The sequence below is a fragment of the Chelonia mydas genome, chromosome 24 (assembly GCF_015237465.2).
Source record: "Chelonia mydas isolate rCheMyd1 chromosome 24, rCheMyd1.pri.v2, whole genome shotgun sequence".
NCBI lineage: Eukaryota > Metazoa > Chordata > Testudines > Cheloniidae > Chelonia > Chelonia mydas.
The window spans coordinates 1027493-1052146 of NC_051264.2; the positions used below are offsets into that span (position 1 = coordinate 1027493).

At 49.7% G+C, this 24654-nt stretch overlaps 1 protein-coding gene and 1 long non-coding RNA gene across 13 annotated transcripts in view; one reads left to right on the plus strand and one right to left on the minus strand.

Annotated features, from left to right (window-relative positions):
• KCNN3 (potassium calcium-activated channel subfamily N member 3) overlaps window positions 1–18899 on the plus strand; it is a 79246-nt gene extending 60347 nt beyond the window's left edge. For 4 of the 11 annotated variants that reach the window (XM_037883396.2, XM_043535137.1, XM_037883395.2 and 1 more), the window contains exons 3-6: window positions 3083–3193; window positions 9927–10054; window positions 10337–10406; window positions 13348–18899. In XM_037883396.2, coding sequence (XP_037739324.1) covers window positions 3083–3193; window positions 9927–10054; window positions 10337–10406; window positions 13348–13644 — 606 coding nt within the window. In that variant the 3' untranslated portion in view covers window positions 13645–18899. The other 7 variants (XR_006287319.1, XR_005223048.2, XR_006287318.1 and 4 more) reach the window with 7 other exon arrangements.
• Window positions 1–24654, minus strand: part of LOC114021300 — a 67539-nt gene that overhangs the window by 27810 nt on the left and 15075 nt on the right. The gene's annotated exons all lie outside the window — the stretch shown is intronic.

Here is a 24654-nt window from a genome sequence, read left to right on the forward strand (position 1 = left end):
AACCTGCTTCTACCAGCTCGGGCTGCTGGGGTGCTGGAAACAGCAGTGCAGCCATTACAGCTCAGGCTGGAGCACAGACTCTGAGGAACTGTCCTAGGCCTCACAACCTGAGCTCCAGCCAAGGCCCGAACACCTGCACGGCTTTTCGTAATGCCCAGCATGAGCTCCATGAGCCTGAGTCTGTAGAGCCAGGCTCTGAGACTTGCTGCCCCAGGTTTTAAAACTCAGTGTAGACGTACGCAGGAATAACAGGGGAGAGACCCCCAGTTTCCCCATCTGTGAGCTGTTTCCTTAGAGCAGTGGTCTCCAAACTTTTTGGCTCGCGCACCCCCAGGGTGAAGAGCGGAAGACCTGCCGCAGACGCGCCACTGACGGAAGACTTACCGCAGGTGGCCCACTGGAGGGGAACACCAGCCTTGGACGTGCGGAGCTGCCGCCGAAGAAACAAAAACAGCGGAGTGCCGTGCGGCAGTGCTCCTGCCACTGCACCCCCCCGGGATCATCTCGCGCACCCCAGTTTGGAGACCACGGCCTTAGAGGATTAGCGAGATTGTGTTACCTCTCGTGGAAAGAACACACGCCGGAGCCAGGAGCTCCTGAGTTCTAATCCTCGGGCTAACAGCGACTCCCTGAATGACCTTGGGTGAGTCCCTGCCTCGCTCTGTCCCTCAGTTTCCCCATCTGTAAAATGGAGGTGATAGCACTCAGCTCTCAGCATGGTTGTGAGGTTTAGTTCGCTGTCTGTTCGGAACATGAAAGGGGAAGAGAATGAAAATGTAAGAAGCGTGGATATTGTTATCCCCCTGCTCCTTATTCTAACCACAGCTTCTCGATACAACCCCTGGCATCTCTGCAGATCCCAGGCTAATGCACACAGCATCCCTGAGTGAAGTCACTTTTGGGGTGGAGGGTGATAATTAACTGCACAAAAGCCAGGGAAGGAAGGAAATGTTTCCCCAGTGACCCCAGGGCTTATGAATCATGCCAGGTCCATGTAGAACAGACAGAGCCTCCATCACTTCCCGGTGAAGGCTGAGTCCTCCCAGCGGGAATTGAAGCGGTGGTTCCAGCGAGTCTGTGGTCGGATTTTCAGAGGGGCAGAGGCTGGAAGCTCCCCAGGGGCGCTGCACATGTCCCACCAAGCTCTGAAAGAGAAACCAGGAGTTATTGTGAATCTGAGGCATGGCCTGAAACACCCTGCCCCCGATCCGATGGAAAGTCCTGTCTGGAGGAGCGAAGGCAGGCAGGCCCTAGGCACAGATGCCGGGCATATCTGTAATGTTTGGACGTGCACTCTGTAAAAGACATCAGCCTGGTGGTTAGATCCAGGGTGGGTCTGCAGAGCTCAGACACCACCATGATGGGCATGGCAGAAGAGAAGAGCAATACCAAAAATCGCTTGCAGCAGTGAACTGGTCCCAAGTTAGCCTCACAGCTAAGGGCAGATGTCCAATCCCAAGCTAGACTGGGTGAACCAGAAGAACCTCCACTCCAAGGGAACGGAGGGAATAAAACGTGTACATACGGAGCCTTACAGGAGAGCTGCAGGATTCAACTCAGACTGGGGTGTTTGTTAATGACTCTTGAGTTAATTAAAGGTCACTCCCCAAGGTCACAGTCTCTGCCACGCAGCATGGGGGAGGCGGACGGACACACACACGCTTTCAGGTTGGCACCTTTTGCTTTTAAAGCCAAATATATCCAGGAGATAATAGCTACCAACTGGGCTCTCCGTTTGCCAAATAGAACATATCCTGACTCAAACGGGCACCGTTCCTACTGTAATTGCCTGGTAAAAAGGAGCTACCAGCTGTCACTGTTTAGGGGGAGAGAGAAGGGGGGAGGGAGGACGAGACAGAGAAAGTGATTCACATGATCTCATTTCTCTGCGGAGCCTCACTGTAGTAAAAATGGGGAGCTGACCAATGTGCAGGGTGCCAGCAGCCTTTTCTAAAGGAATCGCTTAGGAAGAGCCAAGGAGAAGGTGCCAGCTTCAGCTGTGCTAAAAGGATAGGCAGGTTTTTTTTCTGTGAAGCTCCATGAGAGAAAACAGGGATTGAGAGAGAGTGAGGGAGTGTGCCTGCAAACCTCCTGGGGTGTTTGATCCATCTTCTTCCCAGCCGCGTGGCCCTGCAGGCTAATGCAGGAGACACGCACAGGGCTTCCTTCATGACTCTCTCACAAGGGAAGCTATTTGTTAAATAACAAAGGGTTTAGTCAGGCCAGTAAGTGTCATTATTCCCATTTCACAGATGGGGAAACTGAGGGGAAGGAATATGCTGCCAAGGTCACACAGGGAGTCAGGGTAAGAAACTCAGGAGTCCCGGTTGTCTGCACTAACAGTCCTCCCACAGCAGTGAATGGAGTCCAGGAGTCCTGGCTCCTAGTCCTCCTGGCTTAGTTGTGAGCATACATTCCCACCCAGAACTGGGAACAGAACCCAGGAGTCCTGATGCCCAGTTCCCCTGGGTCTGATGACTAGCCCATGCTCCTTTCCAGAGCTGGGAATAGAACCCAGGAGTCCTGATGTCCCTTTCCCTCGTCCCCACAAAACAGACTTCCTCCAGGAGCCCGAAATGCACCCTAGTCCTGATGCTCTACTCCTAAAGGCAGTGGGGCCAGCTCCTTAGCTCAGTGGCACTATGCCAACTGCATCAGCTGAGCTGGAGTACTGAGTGCAGCTTTGAAGCCTCCTGGGAGGGTCAGGACAGGGCGAAGGTTTCCTGATGACCCCCTACCAACCAGCAGCATGGTCCATTAGTTACACAAGCAGCCGCTCAAGGACACGTGTCCAGCACTGCGGGTGGCTGACCCCATGGGATCTCCTCACTGGAGTAATTAAATATATGACCTGCTGAACAAGGAGGTGGGGGGAGAAGTTTAATTAATGTATGTAAATGGCTAGGAAAGCCTCGGGTGGATGGGGCTGTGGCCATGCAAAGCACCATCCCTGCAATGTTTCATCCCAAGCGTCCCTCTGCGGGAAGGCAAGTGGGTCATTTTGGAAGTAGGAGGGGGCCACTCACTGCTCCACAATTAACTCTTTGCCTTCTTCTCTCCTCCCTTGGTTTTCCCATGGCAGGGGGCTGGCTGCACTGCCCTGGTGGTGGCCGTGGTGGCCAGGAAACTGGAGCTCACCAAAGCCGAGAAACATGTGCACAACTTCATGATGGACACTCAGCTGACGAAGCGGGTAAGGTGCTCCGGGCGGTGGGGCATCTGTCACGGCTAGTTGGGGTAAAAATCCCCAAACATAACAGCAAGGAGAAGCCTTAAACCAGCTGGTGTAAATCCACTTTGATCTCAATGGAACAATGCTGCTTTAGGCCTGCTGAGAGTCTGGCCTGACAGTTCTCATCTTGTAAACTAGATTGTGGCATCACTGAGTCAATGAGACCGGAGGTTGATCAGGGAGGAGAAAACGTGCATGTACCCAGAAACTCCTCAAGCATCAACAATGCTGGCTGAAGGGGGCCGCTGGCCATTTGCACTATAAGCTTTTCTTGGGCCCTGACAGAAAACTGTCCTGGAATGCTGCAGTGTTTCTGTTTCCCCACATTTCTGCAGGAATGTTTTCCTCTCCAAAGTGCCCTTCTCTAAATCATTTCCCCCCTTGGTCACTCCAGGTAATTTTCCTCACTTCCTTATGGAAGTGGCTAGATAAAATGAAAAACCAAAGTCTCCTCTCTGGGCCAGAGCTCAAAAGATCACTGAACAGGTGCACTGGTGCAGGTCTGCTTGCAAAGACAGCAATCAAAGGGGAAAACACTCATGTAGAGTAGGCAGAGATGTGTCCATCACAGAGCAGTGGAGCACATTGACAAGTCACGAGCTGTTTATTTAAGGACAGCTTTTGTGGCAAGTTTTCCCAACACTTCTGTCTGCATGAAGATCACGAATATTTTTCCCAAGAAGATCTGAACCACCACCAGTGTCAAAGCCCTGCTGTGCTCAACCGGCCTCTGTAAGGCTGCCGCACATTGATAGCATCATTAGAAACTGAGCTCTTGCTTTCTTCCTCGGCAGCCTACATTCAGCATAGAGGGATTTTTATTGTGGAGTCATAGCAATGCATGCCCAGTTGTCCCTGCAGCCCCGTTTCACGGGGGAATTACTCATGAGAGTTGAGCTGTTTTGCTTTGACTATAAATTGTGTTGGTGGAGGTGGAGTTTTTTGTTTTGTTTTTTTTAAGGCGAATATACAGCGGTCAAAAGGAAAGTTCAGGGACATATTCCTCTGCTGTCGATACAAAAAGTACAGCCTACTTCACATTACAGTGGCACGGCAACTGCTGTCGCATAATAGAAAATAAATTGTATAATCCGTACATGGTCTGAATGCTGTGCAGACTTGGAAGAGGAGCTGTCAAGTCTGTAATGAGCAAATAACACCAGCTCTCTCTCAATCTTCTGCTCCAAAAGTCTCTAGTTTACAAGGACTTAGGAAAATTGGGAATGCCCAACTGTTTACCTGAGCAGAGGAAGTGCCACAGGCTGATTTAGAAATAACCCTGTCCTAAGAGGAGACAGGCAGCCTTTCCCCTCTCAGAGGAGGATCTTCCTCCTCATCTCTCCAGAGCAGGCCTATGCTGACTGGAAGCACAGTGCTTGTTTACATGCTTTGGATCCCAGCTGGGCAGGGCCTAATGATCACTCCAAGGTTCTCTGTACTTCAGCAGCAGGGCCAGTATTTCAGACAGCTGCCCATCCAATTCCTAGTCGTTCTTTATGCTGGGATGGTACCACTGTGTACTCGGCACTGTACAGACACCCAGGAAGACGCTGGCCCTGCTCCAAAGATCTCATGATCTAAAAAGCTCAGCCAGACAGTAAGGCAGAAGGGATACCTACAGTAACTGAGCACTACAGGGCTGAGAGGGGCACAGAGTCAAGTACTAAACAAAGGAATCCATCATACAAATAGATAGCTTGATACATTCATTATAAAATGTAGTTTTGTTTGTTTACTGCAAGTTTCAAATCCTTTGATAGGACTTATTCTGCCTGTGCTGTAGGAGAGTGGAAACGTCTCCTAAAGAACTGGCTATAAGCGAACAAGACATCGTGTTATTTAAAGCCATGCTGGCCAGGCAGGGTGGCCAGCAGAGGGATCATAGAATCACAGAATATCAGGGTTGGAAGGAACCTCAGGAGGTCATCTAGTCTAGGATTTGACAGAACATCAAATCTGGGGTTTACCATAAGTTGGACTAACTTTTCTGCTGGGATGAATGGGTGCAGCTCTGTTGACTTCAGTAGAATTTCATCCATTTACATCAGCACAGAATTTGGCCCCATGTCTCTGATCCCAAAAAGGGCTGGAGGGAAAGTTGCAGAGCCAGAAGCTTTTCCCACTCAGGGCAGTGCAGGGATGTCTGGGATGCTCCCCGCACGGAAGCTTCCAGAGGTAAAACAGGAGGTACAGTGATCTCGTTAATTGTGGCCTAGCACTCGCAGACACACACCCCCCTTGCCCCTCTGTCCGGGGGAGTTCATTCTTAAAGCCATTTTCCATTTTCTTCAAGAGCCTCCAGATGAGCCCTCGTGTTGAGCTAGAATGATGCCTAGAGCAAGCCAGCCTGGAGTGCAGCAGGTAGCCGTAGGTTCTGACAGCTGTAGGGGAGTCTAGCCAGGGAGCCGCTCCACGAGGAGAGGATGGAGCCAGCACACTTACGCCTCTCGCCGTGAGTATTCAGGTTCACACTTGTATAAGTCGGTGCAACTCAGCTGAAGCGAAGGGAAATTGCTTACATGAGGGTTGAATTTGGCCCATTAACTTTTAATGAGTCAGAGTGGATGATCCTTGCAAAGCACACTGAGTCTAATCTTTCCACTTACACCAGCGTGGCACTAGTGCAACTCCCCTGACTTTAGCCGAGTTACACTACGAACTTGTGCTGGTGTAACTATGGAAAATCCACCCCCTTACACCGCCTCACCCCCGGTGCAGCCAGCACTATGTTGGCAGGAGGGCTACTCCCATGCACACAGCTACTGCCTCTTGGGGAGGTGGAGGACCTACGCCGAGGGGAGAGGCGCTCTCCGTGGCGTAGGTAGTGTCTCCACTAAGCTCTACAGAGCCGCAGCTGCACCGGTACAGCCCCGTAAGTACAGACCAGCCCTAAGTCTGGATTTCACCAGCATGAATGAGAGAGTTCCTCAGAGGAGGGGAAAATCACTGAGGACCCAGTCTGAGCAGCCTAGCAATAGGCATGCACTAGAAATCTGGCAGTGTATAATGACTTTATTCCCTGTGGTGACTGTACTTAATGTCATTTCAAATGCGAGTGGTGCCAGCAATTTTTCGTATGAGTGAGATGGCAGTGACTTTGGACTGGCTCAGCATCATGACTTGGAAACTCAATTTTCAAATGTGTCTGGATCCTGTGGAGACTTTGCCGTAGAGGAGATAGAGACCACTGGTAGGGCATTGAAACTGTCAAAGATAAAGAACGTTACACAAAGCTTGAGTGCAATGCAGTGCCCTCCTGCTGAAGAGAGGGAGAAATCTAGGAGCAAAACCAGATACCTCCCTTAAGCAGCAGAGAACTGAAATGATGATCATCCTAGCCAGGGACTTGGGGCAGTCAGAACAGCAAAAGAGCTTCCTCTGTCCTCATTTTTAAGGGATTTTAAAACATGGTGAAAAAATAAGCCAGCAGGTTGATGTGGGATGTATTTGTCCAAGGACTTTGCAGTGGATCCTTTTGGTGATAAAGCCAGGATTGTTATAAAGCAACAAAACGTTCAAAGTGACGTTTGGAAGGAAAACTGAGGAAGCCTAATTGTCCATGCACCCTCATTACAGCTTTCTTTCCGGTCTCTCCATTCTCATCACTAGAGCAATGCCCCATGTTACTCACTCTCCACCCCATTCCCCAACCCTTGTGTATGTTTTATTTGTTAAATAAGCTCTAGGTCCTACAGAAATCAAAGGCAGCTACAGAGAAAATCCAAGTGGAAAATCTGGTGGAAAACCAGGAGCCCCCGAGAGGTTTAGGGATAAAATTGTCGTACTCCCTAGAACATCCAGGGGCCTTGGGGAGATTCTGGTGCCTCACTCCTTCCTTAGGAAATCTGCACTCTCCTCCTTTCCATCACTCCTGTTGGGCCACGTGGCCCAGCCCCAGTGTCATTGCAAAGAGACATTTGTTTCTGCAGGGTGCCCATTTGGAGCTTGAGTATCTGGTAGGGGAGGAATGTCTTGCAAAGAGCAAGCTGCCCAGGAGGCCAGGAAAGGGGTGTAGAACAGAGAATGCAGAGTGCCTGCCTTGCAAGGAGACCACAGCCACAGTGGCGTTCATGGTGACATAAGCAATACAAAAAGCAAACAGTGGTTAAAACCTGTTCTTCCTCCTGTAGCCGTTGATCTGCTGGCTTTGTGCCAAGTGGTCTGTGGCCAATTCATTTCAAAGAAAGCACCAAAGCTGCAGTTTAACAGCAAACGCTTAAAGCCAGGTTCATGCACAGACTCTCAGATTGAGCCACCAGGAAGGGGGGTTAATAAATTCAGTGATGTCGGTGTTGCACTGTGGTTTGTGTGTGTGTTTGCAGGCGGAGGATCTTGTTTTCCCACTCCTGACAGCCCTGCCTAGCCAAGACGAGAGCATGTGGAGTCCTGATTTAAGAAATACTTGGATTTGATTTCTCTGGGCACAACCACCAGCCTCATGTGAAATTTCATTATAAACCCCTGTACGGAAAGCGTAGTGCTTGGGGGTGGCCACAAGAGAGAGGCCTGGTTCATTGCCTCGCCAGCACTGGTGCTGATAGAACAGGCCTGTGTTCAGGTGCGACCTGCGACAAGTGAACGTGGGAAGCACGTGACCGAGAGTCACTAACATCTGACAGCTGCTGCCGGGGTCTCAGTCCATAACAAAAGCAAACGATTGGCTGGTTGGCAGTCTCCGTAGAGAGGCCAAAGATGGAGCGAGCCATGGAGACTGCCGTCCCGCAGTCAGTCCCTCCAAGCGGTGGAGACACACGGGCCCAGGAGACTGGAGGAACCTTTCACTTGCACTGCCAGTTCTGTAGACAGAGGACCTGAGTCTCCCGGGCTGTTGGTTACTCACACGAGGTTGCGTATAAAAATTCCCCCTGGTACTCACAACCTCTCTTTGTTCTCCTGCCCCAGAACCATAGCAATCCGTAATGCTTTTGGAAATGTCTGAGCAGTGGTTATCTGTGCTTAAACTCCTGACACAGTAAAACATGCAAAAACCCAAAAGGTAACAGTTAATTAAAAATCCGTTTGTCTTGCCTGCAACCCAGGAATGCTTCCCCCTGCTCTTCTCACTAATTACTCAAGATGTCTGTGTTTAAATGAAAACTTTGTCCCTAGCCATCTGTATCCTGTTGGTCTGTCTCAAATCAGTGGGGCACTGAGTGATATCAGCCGTTTCCATGCCAGCATATAGGAGCCATCCACAAGAATATGTGACTTTATAGCAGGGAGAGGGAGCTGCAAAGGGGAAAAGCTCTGGCTTTGATCCTTGGGGATAAGTACAGGAAATGGCTGTGGTGCTGTCCCCATTTCCTGTGTTACCAAACCTACCTGTGTGTGAAACAGCGGTGACACTGGTGTGATTGCCGTGGGGAAGGGGTAGCTGGCACTGGGGGTGGATTCCGCTCTGCACGTGAGGCGTGTTCACACCGGCAGCCGACACAGAATCCATGTCCTCTTGGGGACAGGGATAAATATCTGCCAGGCAGCGTTCCCTCTAATTTTTTACAACCATGTGCGGAATGAATTTTGTTATGTACACCAAAATGGAAGTGATGTGTGGCGGGGTGGGGCCGAGGGGTTCAGAGTGTTGCAGGGGGCTCAGGGCTGGGGCAGACGATTGGGGTGTGGCCGGGTGAGGGCTCCAGGCTCTGGGGAGGGGCCGGGGATGAGGGGTTTGGGGGCAGACTGACCCGGGGCTACGGTGGAGAGAGAGGACTTCCCCAGCCCTCTCTTGCTGGGTCCAGAGGAGAGGCGCCTCTCACGCCTGGGCGTCTCTTGATAGCCTGTTGCACCCTCACGCAGCTTAGAGGGAACTTAGCTGCCAGGGACTCTCAGTGGTGTTTTGATGGCCTGGAACTGATTCCATGAAGAACGTGGTCCTGCCCAGCACAGGGTAGATTGTTGCACATTTAGGCGCAAGGTAAAAAGTGAGGAGCAGGCTGGGGAGTGTGGGGAACCCAAACAAGAACGCTGCTGCATGGTCCCCAGCCCACTCCTGCCTCACCTGCGAAGTGCCCAGCAAAGCACCTCGTCAGCATAAGGAGGAGCCCACTCATCCCATGTCACCTCAGACCTGCCACCCACCCTCTTTCTTACCCATCACTCTCACAAGCAAGGGCTCGATCCTGCCAAGTGCTGAGCAGTCCTGTAAGGTGCCGAGTGCCCTCAGTTCTGACTGACTTTAATGGGAGGGGAGGGTGCTCAGCAGGTTGTAGGACCAACTCCTCAGGACACAGGCACTCAGAGGGCCTGAGACCTGGGCAGAGGGCTCTGCCTAGTGCTCACCCCTATGTGTGTAGGCCTCCTCGTACATCCAGAGCTCTCCACTCAGTGCTCAGATACCACAATGATGGACACGTCAGGCAGCAGATAAGCTGGAGCACAACAGCCTGTTGCATCCTGCTGTGCAACCCAGAAGGACCTGAAGGATCAAGGTCATAAAGAGCCCTGCCTAAATACGTCAGTCAGAGCATCATCCAAAGGAATCCGTGCGATTCAGGCTCCAAGTCCCTCTAAATTCCAGCTTGGAGTAATCCAGATCATCCCCTTGTAAAGGGTGTTATTTCTGTTCAGAAAATACCAGTACAGACCAATCCAAACCATTGCCCCAGGCCTAACATACAAGATACTGCATCCCATGTGCTCCCTGAGCCAGGTGGGGGAACTAACCTGCAGCTTGGTCTCCGCTTTTGTCTTGCAGATCAAGAATGCTGCAGCCAACGTCCTTCGGGAAACGTGGCTTATCTACAAACACACAAAGCTGCTAAAGAAGATTGATCATGCCAAAGTCAGGAAGCATCAGAGAAAGTTCCTTCAAGCCATTCACCAGTAAGTGGAATCCACTCCAAATGGCGACCAGAAGAACAGTGGGGTGGGAGGGAGAATGATCAGCATGGTCCAGACCTCCATGTTCCAGCTCAGTTCATAGAGAAGAAAATCTGAGCCATTTTCCATTTCCTTGCCAGATGCCGTTATAAATTTGCTTGTCTCTTGTTACCTGTTTGCTGTGTGTGGCTAATCCCAGCTGGGTTCCCAAAGCAGTTAATGCTGATGGAGGGACCAGCACACGGAAAAGGGACATGGCTGTATCAGCATTTTCTTCTTCCACAGGCTGCGCAGTGTGAAGATGGAGCAGAGGAAGCTGAGTGACCAGGCCAACACACTGGTTGACCTTTCCAAGGCAAGTCTCTGAAGTTCTCTCCGAGGCCCACAGGGCTGCAAGCCTTTCATCTACATTTACTGTATAATCAACTGGTCGGAGCTGGCTGAACGCAGTAGACAAAAGGTCAAACACTCGGCATCTGGAAATGGCAGTTGGGGACATTACTCAGATCCTGCAGCAAGGGATAGGGCCCCCGGTTGTAGCTATTACTGCACTCGGAGATTGGGGCTGGATTCCTAGGATGCTGCTGTGTAGATTCTAACAGAGGCTGAAGTTGGATAGGTACAGTAGTATTGTGCCTCATCTCTGGAATGGGAACGGCTGGCATAGATGGGGTGTGCCAGTTCCATTTGCAACCCACACACAGCAAAGCAGGATCTGGGATCAATCTTTTAAGATCAGGCTTCTCAAAGGGGCTTTAGGCAGACAGGTGCCCAATTCCCACTGAAAATCCACAGCAGCTGGACTAGCTCAGGCCCTGTTGAAAATGACAGCCTGAAACATTAGCCAAAGATGCTCTTCGTTTGATGACAAAATTCTGGTAAATTCTCTCCCCCCACCGACGGGCTCCTCATTTTAACATCCCAGAGACAGAATATCAGTGGAGCCACAGCAGCGTCGCAATGTGCATGTCTTCAAAGAACTGCCAGAGCTGAAGGCTCCCAGGCCTGGAACGCCCAGCTGCGCCATTGGCAGAGTTTGGAGGACATTATTTCTGGTTACTCTCATCTTGATCCCGGGTTAGATTTCATAGCCGCAGGAAACCTAGTTGGAGAGCCAGACTAAGAGCTCAGTTTTCACATGCGGTGTCCTGCTGAAAAGATGATTTAATTTAGGGAGCAGCTTGGTGCTTCCTCTCCCGAAGGAATAGAAGCTGGGTTGCTGTCAATGCGATGGCTTATCTTTACTGTGGAGATGGGCTAAGACAGCAGGTCCCCAATGGGGATTATCCTTATGATGCCAATATCAGTGTCCCAAACTACCCACGAGCAATTCAGGAACTACCCACACAGCAGTGTATCCTCAAACCAGAGGAAGATCCAGCCCAACCCAGAAAGCAGGTCCCTCTTCTGTTCGTTGTTACTGTATTATGAGTGTGCCCAAAGGCCCCAATCAGGATGAGGGCCCTGTTGTACTCAGTGTTGTACAAACACAGGTGACGACTTCATGGCCTCCAGGGCTCACGGTGCAGAAGATGAAGGGCTGGAGGTGGAGACAGAACACGTGCAAATGACTGTGGGGATGATAGGCCTAGCTGAGGCTGGGGATCAGGGTTAATCATTTCAGCAGCGTGCAGATGGATCGTAACACAGAACAAGCTGCAGAGCATTAGCCAGAGGCTGCTCGCGCTGCTAGTAAATAAATCTGAGTATCTGATACAATCAAGCCTAGGCTGAGTCCTGCCAGAAAAGGGTTAAATCAGACTGCTCCAGCTGCTGCCAGCGTGTGCACCTTGCAGCCAAGAGGTGAACTCCGGTGTTCTGCTGATCACTGTCTTTCTTACTGGGGTGCTCTGGACCAGCCAGAAGTCTCACATCTTTCGTCTCTGTCCAGGCTTCCCCTGGCATTCGATCACCAGGCAACGAAACAGAAGGGCATAGCATTTCTCTGGTAAAAACCTGTTAAAGGAATAAACTCCTTACAGCAAAATCCTGTAACCGGCTTTTCTTTTAACGGGTCATTGATTCATTTTAAAGACTTCTCTCTTGATTTGGGAAATACGCTTGTGCCTCACTACACAGGAATCATCTTCACTTATTGACTCAGCACTTTTGTTGCAATTTGCTCTGTTGCAATGGAAGTTCAGTCTCTGAACAGAGATTTCCCTCTTCCTGGTATCCATGTGAAAAGGCTTCACTGTTCACACAAGGCTCTATTTCTGTTACAAGTATTGTTTTAGCTAGGTGTAACTGTACCCTAGCTCCCTCTAATCAAACTTTCATCTCCCTGCTGTAATTTTCCCTCTTATATTCTTTCTTCTCTCCTTTTTGCCACCTGTATTTGTCTGTTCTCATCTCTTTGCTTTCACAGTCTCTATCAGTCCCCCATCCACTCTATTTTATGAAAATCATCAGAATCACTTGGTGGGGGTGTGCAGAAATCAATTCACTGAGGTTGCATGTGTGTGCACCCATCTCAGACCACATCAAGAGTCTCAAATCCCAGCAAAAAGGACCAAATGTGATGAAAGACTCTAATTTCCAAAATAGCTGGTATTTCCACATGCCAGATTCCAGAGAGGCAGCCTTGCCTATTAGTTAAAGTAGGGGCAAGTCCAACTTTGCTACTGACTCACCGTGTGACCCCGAACAAATCAGTTCACCTCTAGGCACCGTAGACAACCCTTACTTTTGTGAAGTGCTTTGAGATCTTTCCATGGAAGGTGCTACCTGAGTGCGAAGCAGCATTGTTATTTAGATCTAGTCCTATATGCTCTGACTCTGATTCCAAGCGTTCCCAAAAGACAGCAGCCAGTTTTAAATTTCTTAATTTTTGGCCATTAGCTGGTTAGTGGCTCCTCAGCTGGGAGAACGTTCTGTCCTTCATCTTCCCAGGATTTGCCAACAAGATGTATTTTCAAGGTTTCTGCAGCCAACAGCTTGGCGGGGCAGAGAGTAAACATCCAGCGTTTGCCACTTAGCTTTCACAGGGTGAAATGTTTTCTTCTTAGTCCCAGTACAGAACTCTCAGCCTCTGAGGCTTCATTCCAGGGTTAGCCAGCTTGTTGCTCTCCCCCGCCCATCAGAAATGCAACCAAAGAGGTTCTCGCCCAAATATTTCGGATCTCCAAGAGAGACAGGGCAGGTCTTTCATATACAACATCCTGCCGGCTGCTACTCCATTCTTGCAGGCCTTTGCCAACTGTGCCAGCTCAGCTGTAAACGGCCTTTACCTCCCACTTGTTCTGGTTGTCAGTGTCCTCTGCACTAATCCCACTGATGTCTTCTTTGTCCCCCAGATGCAGAACGTTATGTATGACCTGATCACAGAGCTCAATGACCGGAGTGAGGACTTGGAGAAGCAGATTGGCAGCCTAGAGTCCAAACTGGAGCAGCTCACCACTAGCTTCAACTCTCTTCCCCTGCTCATCGCAGAAACCCTGCGCCAGCAGCAGCAGCAGCTCCTCGCAGCTGTTATCGAGGCTCGTGGCATCAGTATGGCAGGGGGCACCCCGCAGACACCCCTGTCCGACAGTCCGATTGGGGTCAGCTCCACCTCCTTCCCAACCCCTTACACGAGTTCAAGCAGCTGCTAAATGGCAGACCGAGCCTCCAAGCCCTACGAAGACAGACAAGAAGAGCTACCTGTAGGTCTTCAGAGTCAAGTCAACTTTCTTCCGGCCCTCTGGCCGCCATAGAAACACCCAGGCCAAGCCAATGCTGAAAGCATGACTGAACTAACGCCGAGGTTAGCTCAGAGCCCTCGGAGTTCAACAACGCCTTGGAACCAGAAATCCAATCTCTGTTTCGGTGCCTCTACGTGTGACGAGAAGGAAGTGGATGTGAGGGATAGCCTCTGGCAAGGCCTTTGCTGCAGTGTTTGGTGGAGGACAGAAATCCACACTCAATCTCAGGTCTTCAAATAGGAAAAAAAAAAAAAAAAAAGTCCGAAGCACTGAAGCAATGGAGCTGTACCAGAGGGAGAGTACTCCACAGGGTGGGCTATGAGCTATGGGCAAAGGGGCTGCTTATCTGCAGGGCCTTCCTTCGTCCCCATTCCTCCCAGCCCTGTTTGTTAAGTGTCTTGCCAAGGAAGAGTCAGGGAGGAGGACAATTAATTTGCCAAGACTGCTATCCCTTTGCCTCCTGCACCTCACACAGCCCCCCTGGGGAGCTGCCTTCTTGCACAGGCTCTGAGCTCAGAGGCCCACTTGCCACCCTACCCCCGGCCAAAACACTGCCACATACACACATTTCCAGTTAGGGGAGGGTGTTTCGTTCGCTCTATTCTGAGTCTCTTCAGAGTCCGTATTCTGCCTGAAGCCATGTGCTGGAGCGCAGTGTTCAGGTGTTGTGCACAGCATCTGGGGCATGCCGGCTTTGTTGCATTACATGGCGGTTACAGGGAGATGTATGATGAGGCCCTGATGAAACACACTGCAAGTCAATCCAACACTGATGGTTTAAAAATGCACTGCCACTCATAGAATCACAGAATATCAGGGTTGGAAGGGACTTCAGGAGGTCATCTAGTCCAACCCCCAGCAGGACCAATCCCCAACTAAATCACCCCTGTCAGGGCTTTGTCAAGCCATGACTCCCGTAGAGCCATGCGAGGCATCCGAGTTCCAAGCACCCTGAGTCAGCGGGGCAGGGAGGGCTGCAGAACCAGTGCGCTCAGCCAATGGTCAGGAAGGGCTTTGTGGAATGGAACCAGATGGTTCCTCCTGGAGCTGCATCCAGTCCTGTTTGAGTGGTGCAAGGGTCACTGCACTGCAGGGCTTTCAAGGGGGCACCCTGGATTCCTCCTGAAAGCCCTTCTGACGAGTAGAAAAAGTTGTGTGGTGGATCTTGAATTACCTGCATCACCCACAAACCAGGGCCACCAGTAATAGTCTCAGCAAATAATCCAGTACCTTTCCAATCCAGATACTCTTTGAAGAGGCTTCAGAACTGAAAGGTGAAACACCAAGGGCCAATCAGAGAGAGGGTCTTAAATTGTGACATTAATTTAAAAATTCTTCCCCTTGGCTGACAACAATGACATTCTACTAGCTCAAACACTGCTGTGACCTAACCATGAGGTTGCTTTAATGGGAGGTAGTAATGGGGAGAAACACAGAAGAATGTTGATTAGGACACTTCATCAGTTTAAAACAGAAGACTAATTAATTGCAGTGATTCTGCTGAGTCTCGGTAGATAGCAGCAGAACCACCCCGGCGTAAATGATGCAATGCACGGCTTCGCAGGCAGCTAGACATATCCACACCACTGGGTGCTGCCCTTTATGGCCATCTGCTGGTGGAGCTGCCTTCAACAGCAATGGTCAGGAGTGGAGCTGGACGGGCAAGTTACCGCCGCTGGCGGTGGGAGAGTCCATGAGAGAGAGATGGCTAATCCTTGCTGGTTGTCACCATGGGCCTGGACACCTCCCAGCTTCCCCTTGGAACTAAAACGTTCCCTTCTCCCTCTGACATTTTCACTTCTTAAAACTCTTTGTTCAGCCCCAGCTCCTGCCTTTGTTGTTTTAATGCCTTGTATGGTCTGTATTCAGAGTTTTGCAGGCAGCCCAAGGCGCTGGCTTGCTTTCTTAGAACTCCGGGGATGGTGTTGGCTGCTCTCAATGAACACTCAGCATAGGATATTTATATATTTTTAAACGGATGAAGTAACCATGTAATTACTCTGTGATATTAATTACACATCACCCAGCGGTGTCTGCTAATTGTAGTGAAAGTCACTGTGTTACTCCAGGCATACTTAGCCTGGAAGCTTCTCCTCTGTAACTCTTTCACTTCCATAAAGAACACTGGATTCCATAGGTACCTAGGCAGGGGTCTATCACCAGCACAGGGGTTTACACGCAAAACTCTCCTTGCTGCTGCTGGTAGGTGTTGTGCACCTCAAGCCCTACAATGAAAGTTTCTTAGAAAACAATCAGTAGTTAGAGAGGAATACTCCCTCTTCCCACCTGCTCTACCCCTGGAATGCTGGTGGCACAGGGGCATTGCTCTGCTGCATAGTGTGGCAGAAACACCAAGGGAGTTCTGCTAATAATGCCTAGTACCACAGAGGTCCGACTAACCCCGTCGGTAGTGCAGGAGCAAAATGAGCCTCCACAGCAGCACTGCAGAGGCAAGGCAGGATGTTACACAGCCCCATGCCAACAGGAACAAGGGCACCATGGACACCTTTCCATCAGCCCCACCCTCAGAGGGTTTCCTGCCCCAGTAGCTGTGGTAATCCTCACCCAGAACATCCTTCACCGTCTTGAGACATCGCAGACTCTTCCCTCCATACGGCAGCATTAGATAATCACCATCACCCCTCAGAGCCCATCGCAGTGTGGGGAACCAGGGCTCAGACACACCCATTTCCATAGCGGGAGAGATTTCCTGGTTTATAGCCACACCATGGGTTGGCCTGTCACCCTCCAAGTCGTAGCCATCAGGCCTTTCTCCTACTTCAGGAATGCTTCCATTTCCACTGCCATCATTTGATCCTTGCTTCCCTCCTTCCCAGCCACGAATGCCCCAACTGCATGTGCAGCATTCGCAGAGGAGAGACGGCTACACTAAGATCACTGCCAGTATCCCTCCAGTCTGACCAGAAGGAGGTATTCTATCTACAGTAGCCATCTGCTCCCCCTTTCAAATATCTTGTATGTGCAGAACTGCACAGGGCACAGTGTAGGCCAGTGGTTAGGTCACTCGACTGGGAGTCAGGAGCCCTGAGTTCTAGTCCTGGCTCTAGTCCTGGGCAAGTCACTTCTCATCTCTCTGCCTCCATTTCCCCTCCTGTAAGAATGTGAGGACAATGCTTATCCATCTTTATAACGTGTTTTCAGGTCTAGAGCTGAGAAAGGCTTTAGAAATGCTAAGTAGTGTTATAAAATACACTTGTCTTCATCTCTGGTGGTTCACAGAGGACTAAACTACAGCAACTTACACTGAATCTGTGATATAAGGACTAGCAAGAGACAGAAAAATATACCCTTGAGTTTTAGATCACTAATGGGAGTATCCGTTCCAAAGGATTAATATCACCAGCAGGAAACTTGTGCCTAATAATCAATTTTGGGAAATCCTATTGAATGAGATGAGACTAGAAAATGCCAAATCACTAACAGATTCAAAGCTTTAGCGAGGAATGAATCACAAGCAGTGAAAGCTTCAATATCACATGTGGTGTATGAGAATTTTTCTTCAGGCATAACTGTCTAGTACAGTGTAATTTCATTAGGATTGATTATCATCTTGACAGAAGTTTCTTGCTGGTTTATAAAGAGACACAGATACTCGACTGCCCTGCCAGCTGGTATCTCTGGTGTGGCAATAAGCAACGTTCTGTGATTCACTTGGCTGGTCCAGTACTCGTCACCATTGCACTACCAGTCTCCACTGTTCCTCCACCCCACCAATTCTGCATTCCCTCACATTTCAGCACCCTAGACAGCAGTCTGGTTAATCCAATCCTCAGTGGCAACAGCATGTTTGACTCTACCTCTGATACCCGTTTTTACTCCTTTGTTTCCAGCTACCATTGTTAAGGTGAGTATGGAAGTGAAAGCAATGATGTTTGCAGTGGCATTTAAACGATTCTACAGAGCCATTGCTGTCAGGCAGCCTTTGCTAGTAGAAGGATAAGCCAGCCACTGATTATCTTAATGAGACAGGCACATCCTGTAATATAGTAGAACCTCAGAGTTACAAACTCACCAGTTAACCACACACCTCATTTGGAACCGGAAGTCTGCAATCAGGCAGCAGCAGAGCCAAAAAAAAAAAGCCAATACAGGACAGTGCTGTGTTAAAGGTAAACTACTAAAAAAATAAAGGGAAAGCAGCATTTTTCTTCTGCATAGTAAAGTCTCAAAGCTGTATTAAGTCACTGTTCAGCTGTAAACTTCTGAAAGAACCACCAAACTATTTTGTTCAGCGTTACTAACAGTTCAGAGTTACGAGCAACCTCCCTTCCCAAGGTGTTCGTAACTCTGAGGTTCTGCTGTATAGTATCCATTTCCCCAATGTCCTAGGCTTACCCTGAGTAACTAAGGGGAGTTTTCCTAGATTTACTAAGCTGCTTTAATAGGACTCCTTTTATAAACAAGTAACTGGCATCTCTCCTATACTGGAAACACCTAACCTGAACTGGAATTTCCCTATGAGTAGCCCATTGGCAAATCTTTAACAACCAGTCTCCATCTCCCAGTGGCAGGGGGTATCTCTGTTTACACACCTGAGAAAGGCATTCTGGAATCTGCAGTAATGGGCCAGAAGATGACACCCCCTCAAACTGAACCAGAAAAAAGGAAGGGAAGAACCGAGACTAGCTGAGACTGAGGGAGGAGAAGCACAGGAGTAAAACTCAACCATAGTTATCAGCCCAAAGAGATGCTGACATTCTACTGCCAAAAAGCAGTGACAAACCACACGCAAATCAGACTGAACCAGCCAATGCCCACGTTTTACGGTAGAAGGAAGGGGAAAAATAAACATTCTCCGGCTCATTAATGCCAGAGAAATTCTCATTCTGAATCTCATACAGGACCCAACCATCTTCAACAATCTCATTTCCTGGCACAACCTCAGTTTTGCTCCAAGAACCTCTATTCTGCACTGTCCATGAGGGAAAAACCACAAAGAAGCAGAATTCCAGAACCGATAGAACATCCTCTTTGCAACTCTCAAACCTGAAATGTTTATATTCAGACTTAGATGATAAGCATCCATATGGGTTTGCATCTTGCCTCTGTACCGCTTGCTTTTTTTTTTAATAATAGGAGAAAGCATAATAGTTTATTTTAACTATGAAATATATTGCTATATTATAAAGGGTATTGTAACTTTCCATTACGTTTTTCTATCAAACTAGTTTGTTAGCAGGCAGAGGTGTCAGCCTGCTGTCAAAATGTCTGTTTCTGAGTACATGTCACTGCAGATTTTAGCTTAACACAGGGACTGAGGCAAATGGTCAGCAGATTAGAGCCTTTGCAATGCATTTGTAGAGACTCCACATAGTCCTAACCCTTTGAGTTTGTGACAATTAATATGCACGGTATAGGCGCTAGGCAGAGAGAAGGGAAGATTCAACGCAGGTCCCCAGCTGGTGCAAACCAGTGTAGCTCTCCTGACCACAAAGAAGCTCCCCCAGTTTCCACCAGCTAACGTGGCTCTCATTCAAGTCCTAACATGCCCTGCCAGACCGTTTCTCTCCCTCGTTCTCTGTCTCCAGATGAATGCAAGAGCCTGGTGCCTAGGCCACAAACTGCATGAATCCAAAATCCAAGCTCTGCAAACTCAAGTTTTCCCAGTGGGGCGTAGGAGCTTGTGGAATGAGCAGTTAAATGCTCCTCTCCCGAGCCCTGGGTTTCAGTGCAGTCTGTGCTGTTCAGTCGGGGTAACAAGGCTTGACGGCCTCAGCTCAGTGCCCACTGACAGAGGCCAAAAGCCCAGGATGCAGACGCACTGCTCTGACCTGGGAATAGCTTGCGCCCAGACAAGGAGGGGGGTCCGAATGTCCTCCTAGAGTAGAGCACGTCTGCAGGGTAGCTGGAGGGAGCACACGGAAGCTCCATGTGTCACTCCTGGCCTGTAGATCAGCAGAGAAATTTGGTTTTCAGCAGCTGTTGTCCCCAAGACCCCCAGGACCATGTGTGTTCAGGACTTCCTTGGGGTGGGGAGGTGAATAAAGTCCTTCCTCTGTCTCTCCCCCGCCCTCGGTCATCACATGACTTCCTGTGCGATAGTGTAGTACTGCCCTGCCTCGATTATGTTTGCTGCTGCAGATAAGGTCTGCTTCCAGGGGAAATTGTTTTAAGTGAAACAGACCCGACAGTGCTCTGTGCCGCACTGAGGCGCACTGCCCCGCCTGGTCACCACTAGCTCCCCGAGGAACTGCTCTACGTTCTTAGCCAGAAACGAACGCGCCATGCCAGGCCTGGATGGGGCCAGGACCCTCTGGGCTCATATGGCAGCCAGTCCTAAGATGCCAGTGTGATACCAGGCTTCATAGGATACCCCGGAACGACACTGCCACATGGCAGAGTTGACACATTTCTTCACTGGTATAAAGAGTCCTAAATTCTGAGAGGGGCTGATTTTCTGGTGGTACAAGGGGATATTCCTTACTGCAGAACAGAGACATTATGAGTTTCCGGGGACTCATCCATTCCCACCTTTGGGTTTTTGATGCTTGTGGCTTGCAAGTATTCAGAACAAGCAAACAAACCATCCTCTTCCCAATATCTAGTCTGATGGCTGCCTTGGAACTGGGCTGGGCTTGATCTGCACAGGGGGCGGGTGTGCAAAGCTGGCGTGAGGCTCTCCCCTTTCCACTCCCCTGTGGCTGGTGCCTGGCCAGGCACCCTCTATCAAATTAGGGCTGCTCCAACTTACACTTCCTCCAAATGGCCCCAAGGGTCTGGAACTACAGCCAATGATCCCCATGGCACATGGGCCTAGGTCAGACTCCTTCCCTCCAGAAGCTCCGTCTTACAATGGAGTGACCTTCCTGGGCTGGCTAAAGCAGCTTTAGAGCATCAGCAATGCAGCACGGAGCAGCCAGATCAGCCAAAGAGCCCGGCCCTAAACCTCTTTGTTCTGTATTCCTGTTCAGTGCCTTGTACGTCAGTGTCCTGTCCTGTCATCCCCACTGCTTGTGGGCTCTGTCTGCAGTGCTCCGGAGCAGCACCCTTACAGCGACGAGCTGCCATTCAGAGAACGACCCCCCCATGCTTCCCAGCACATCTTCATCTACCTGGAGATCCGAACGCCCTTTTCCGCTGAGTCGCCAGCGCTGCCCCCAGCAGAAATGCTCTTTGCCCTGGCTCAGCACCATGCAGACATGCACAGCTGCCAGCCTATCACAGGCAACAAACATCCTTCGCTCCCTTTTCCTCTGTTTCCAGTCTGCAAACTATTAGTCAAGGTGAATGCACGAGAGGAGAAGTCCAACTGCGCACTCCTGCCCCTGGGACTCTCATAAGAATCATTTACGTTATTCCTTGCAAAGGCAAAGATCCCTGCAGGAAACCCATGAGAGAGCAAAAGAGATGGGGGCAGGTTTGCCAGACCATGGAACGAGCAGTGGTCCCGAGACCGGTGGGATTGCTTAGAGGATGAGCCCTCCGCACTATTCCACTCTGGCTTCCCCTCAACCCACCCCATTTTCACTGTCTCCTCTGGCAGCCAACGACTCCCTGCCCAAACTGCCTCCGGGTCGGTTCGCCACAATGGATCCTGGCTCTACAGGGAAACATTGACAATATTACCATCCTTAACCGCCACAAGCATTTCCCTGAAGGCAGTGGGGGAACAAAAATCTGCTCTTCTCCCAGCCACAGCCCCTTAGCCAGCTGTGCCCCCCTCCACACCACGAGAACTGAATTACAGAGAAGGGCTTTTCGGGGTTTGGGGAACTATTCCGATACAGGATTAGTTCCCCTCCCTCTGTCAGACTTGGGGCTGTTTTCCTGACGCTTCCTCTGGCCCAATGTTTAACAAAGATGCTCAGTTTTACCTTCCTGCCTGAATGGACATTACCCAACAAGTGTGCTGCTTTCTCACTGCTTCTGTTCAAAGTCATCTCAAAGGCTTTCCCTTCATTTCAGACTCTGCCTCTGGGCCCTTTGGGTCCCTGCTAACAGCACAGTTACTGTGAGACACAGAGCAGGGCAGGGTTTCCACTGGCTTGCTACTGAAAATATCTCCTTTCTTGGCTAACTACCAGTCCAGGATTCCACCGGGGAACTGCCCCGACCGAGGTCAACCCAGTGAACTTAGTGGACTCTGATTCACTAACCCTGAACTGTGAATCATGTCTGGTTGTTATTTGTACGTATCCACAGGCTGGATTTGATCCAGTGCTTACTTTTCCTAGTTCTTCTGCTAACCATATGCGTGGTCCCTGTCAACCCGGGGCTCCCTAAATTTGGGAGGGAGGGGCAGAGATGCATCAGACAGCATTGCCGTAAAACTGATTTGTACCCAGAAACAGGCATGTTTTAAACTAATGGCTTTAACCTGTTCACTGTAAAAAGTGCCTTGGACTTAAATCTGAAGAGGTCAGTATCTATAAATATTTACTATGCGGGTGTGTAAGTAGGTTGATACCTACATATATACACACACACACCCACAAATATACAATCTATACGTACATATATAAAGGCTTCAGAACCCTCTGTCATATTGGTCTTTGGAGCTCTGTTCTTTCCTTCTGATCTTAAATATATTTGCTCAGAAAAAGGCCTTTTATTACCAAGGCCAAACTGCCCAGTAGTGTACGTTGTTATGATTCTCTCTCTCTTTTTAAATAACTTTTTATGAACAAGTTGGAGGTTTTTTTCTCTTGTGTTTTGAAAGAGCCAGTGCTGGGTCTGGTGGCTTTGAATTCCATCACCCCACACCTCCGCCCAGCAGTGAGAGAGCAACAGGACGCGTGGGAGAAGCGGGCTCCACTTCTCCGGGCTGCCCCGCTGGGGCGTTCTGAAGGTGGGTCTTTTGGAAGTGAGTCATGTGGAGACATTTCATTAGGTTGGTTTATTATTTCCTGCAGAATATTTATTAAAGTGGCCTCCAAAATGCTGACTAGACCTTCCCAGGAAAGTGGCAGCCCCCCTACTACCTGACTCGGTGCTCACAGTCCTGTTACCGCAGTGGATCTGGGTACCTCTGAGACGTTCAGGAGTACCCTGTGAGAGAGACCATTTTGCATTGCTCCTGAGCTGAGGTATAGACAGATTCAGTGATTCACACAGGGAGTTTGTGGCAGAACTGGGACTTGAGCCTAGATCCCGTGAGTCCCGATGCCTCAACGGCAAGGCCATCCTTGTCTTCCTCACTCTAGTGCTTCCCGCCGGTAGAGCCACAACGAATATGGCACTTTGCCTGTGGCCGTTCTGTCCCCAAAATGCAAGTGGCATTAACCAGCTGTCCAACCCTCCTCTTGAGTCACAGCGATTAACCCATTTGCAGAGCACAGACAGTAGTAGCCATTAATCCGCCATCAGTGAGCAATGCAACTCACACCAGAGACAAGTCTCCAACTTCCCGAGCAAGTCTCCTGGAGCAGAAGCAGCAGCTTCCCCAGTTTAAGCCAGCAGAGTCCATTTGGACACTTCACTGCAGACTTTCCTCCCCAGGGAAGGGGCTTCCCCAAGCCTGGCCCTAATCTGACTGAAGCCTGTATCTTTTCTGAATGAGGGCCTGAGCAGGAGATGGCAAACACAGAACAAAGAGGCAGAAGAAGCAGTGCCAGGCTGCCCCAGAATCTGAACTAGAAAGATTCTTCTCCCTGCCTTCCACAGGCCGAGAGCACTGGAGCTTTTTAACGCTTATTACAAACTGATACAGACAAAACCAAAGATGCTTGGTGCTTCAACTCGGAGCCCGCCTACCACTGCGGTGGTACTTCATACTGTCTCTCCTGTTAGGAATGAAACCAGGATCACATCACCCCACAAAAATGTTACCTTTTGAAGGGGCTGCTACCTTCCAGTGCTCCCTTAGGAATCTGTTTTGGGACTCAACAATTACATCCTTGTTTAAGGGACGAAGGGATAGGCCATGGTAATTTGTGAATGTTAAACAATGTTCCTCTGGCGCCCTGGCAAGGTACTTTGCACCTGAAAACAAAACTGTGTAGCTCAGAGCAGAGCAGGCTTAGCTGCTGGGCTGAGCCTTCCCGACCAGTTATGCCAGCGTAGCTACGGTGCGTAGTCCCCGCACTGCAGACGTGGCCCAGGTCATGAAGAGCAAAGGGGAAGGCTTGTTATGAATAAAGCGAAGCCCTCAGCCTGTAATGGGAGGAAATGCAGACAGGTCTCTCCTACTCCATGTGTACATTCAAATACAAACAGGACAATCAAGGAGCCTAATTCTCACCCACTTACACCAGAGCAAGGGAGAACAGGATCAGGCTTGGTATGTTTTGCATTGTTAAGCAAATAGCCAGAGCCCTTCCTTACACACACAGAAACTGGGGTGAAAGGCTTTGAAACCAGATAGAGTCCAGATGGCACCAAAGTGACTCTGCAAAGAGAACGAACTGATAAAGAGAAGCAGGACACAGAGCCCTCCCAACCTGGCATGAGATACCAGAGCCAATGTCCAGCAAATGGCATAAAGGGCTTGTCCAAAACCTGCTGAAGTCAATGGGAATCTTTCCACTGACTCAGGAGCAGTGCCCAAGGGATCAAATGATCCAGCGCAGCCCTAGTCACTCAGGGCAAAGCAGCGGCCAGGAGACCAAATTCTCATACCCACACACACAAATTCTCCAATCCACCTAGACACATGCAGTCGTGGTGGGAATCTCTCATGCAGTAACCCAGATATCAATACTTTGAGGAAGCCTGGGACATTCAAGGTCCTCCGCTGACACATTTATCATTTCAAAACTATGCCCTGGAGGGTTTTGAGAACTCCACAGTTAATACCTGTCAAATGTGAAAATACTTGCAACAAGCTCTGCAGCACTTCCTTAGAAGATTAAAACCGTGTAACTTTGTTTCCTGTATTACAGGGGATTAAAGAGGCAGTGCCCTGATGTGTTAATTCTGCTGCATTTTCCAACACCACTAGAAATTACACACTGAGATTAG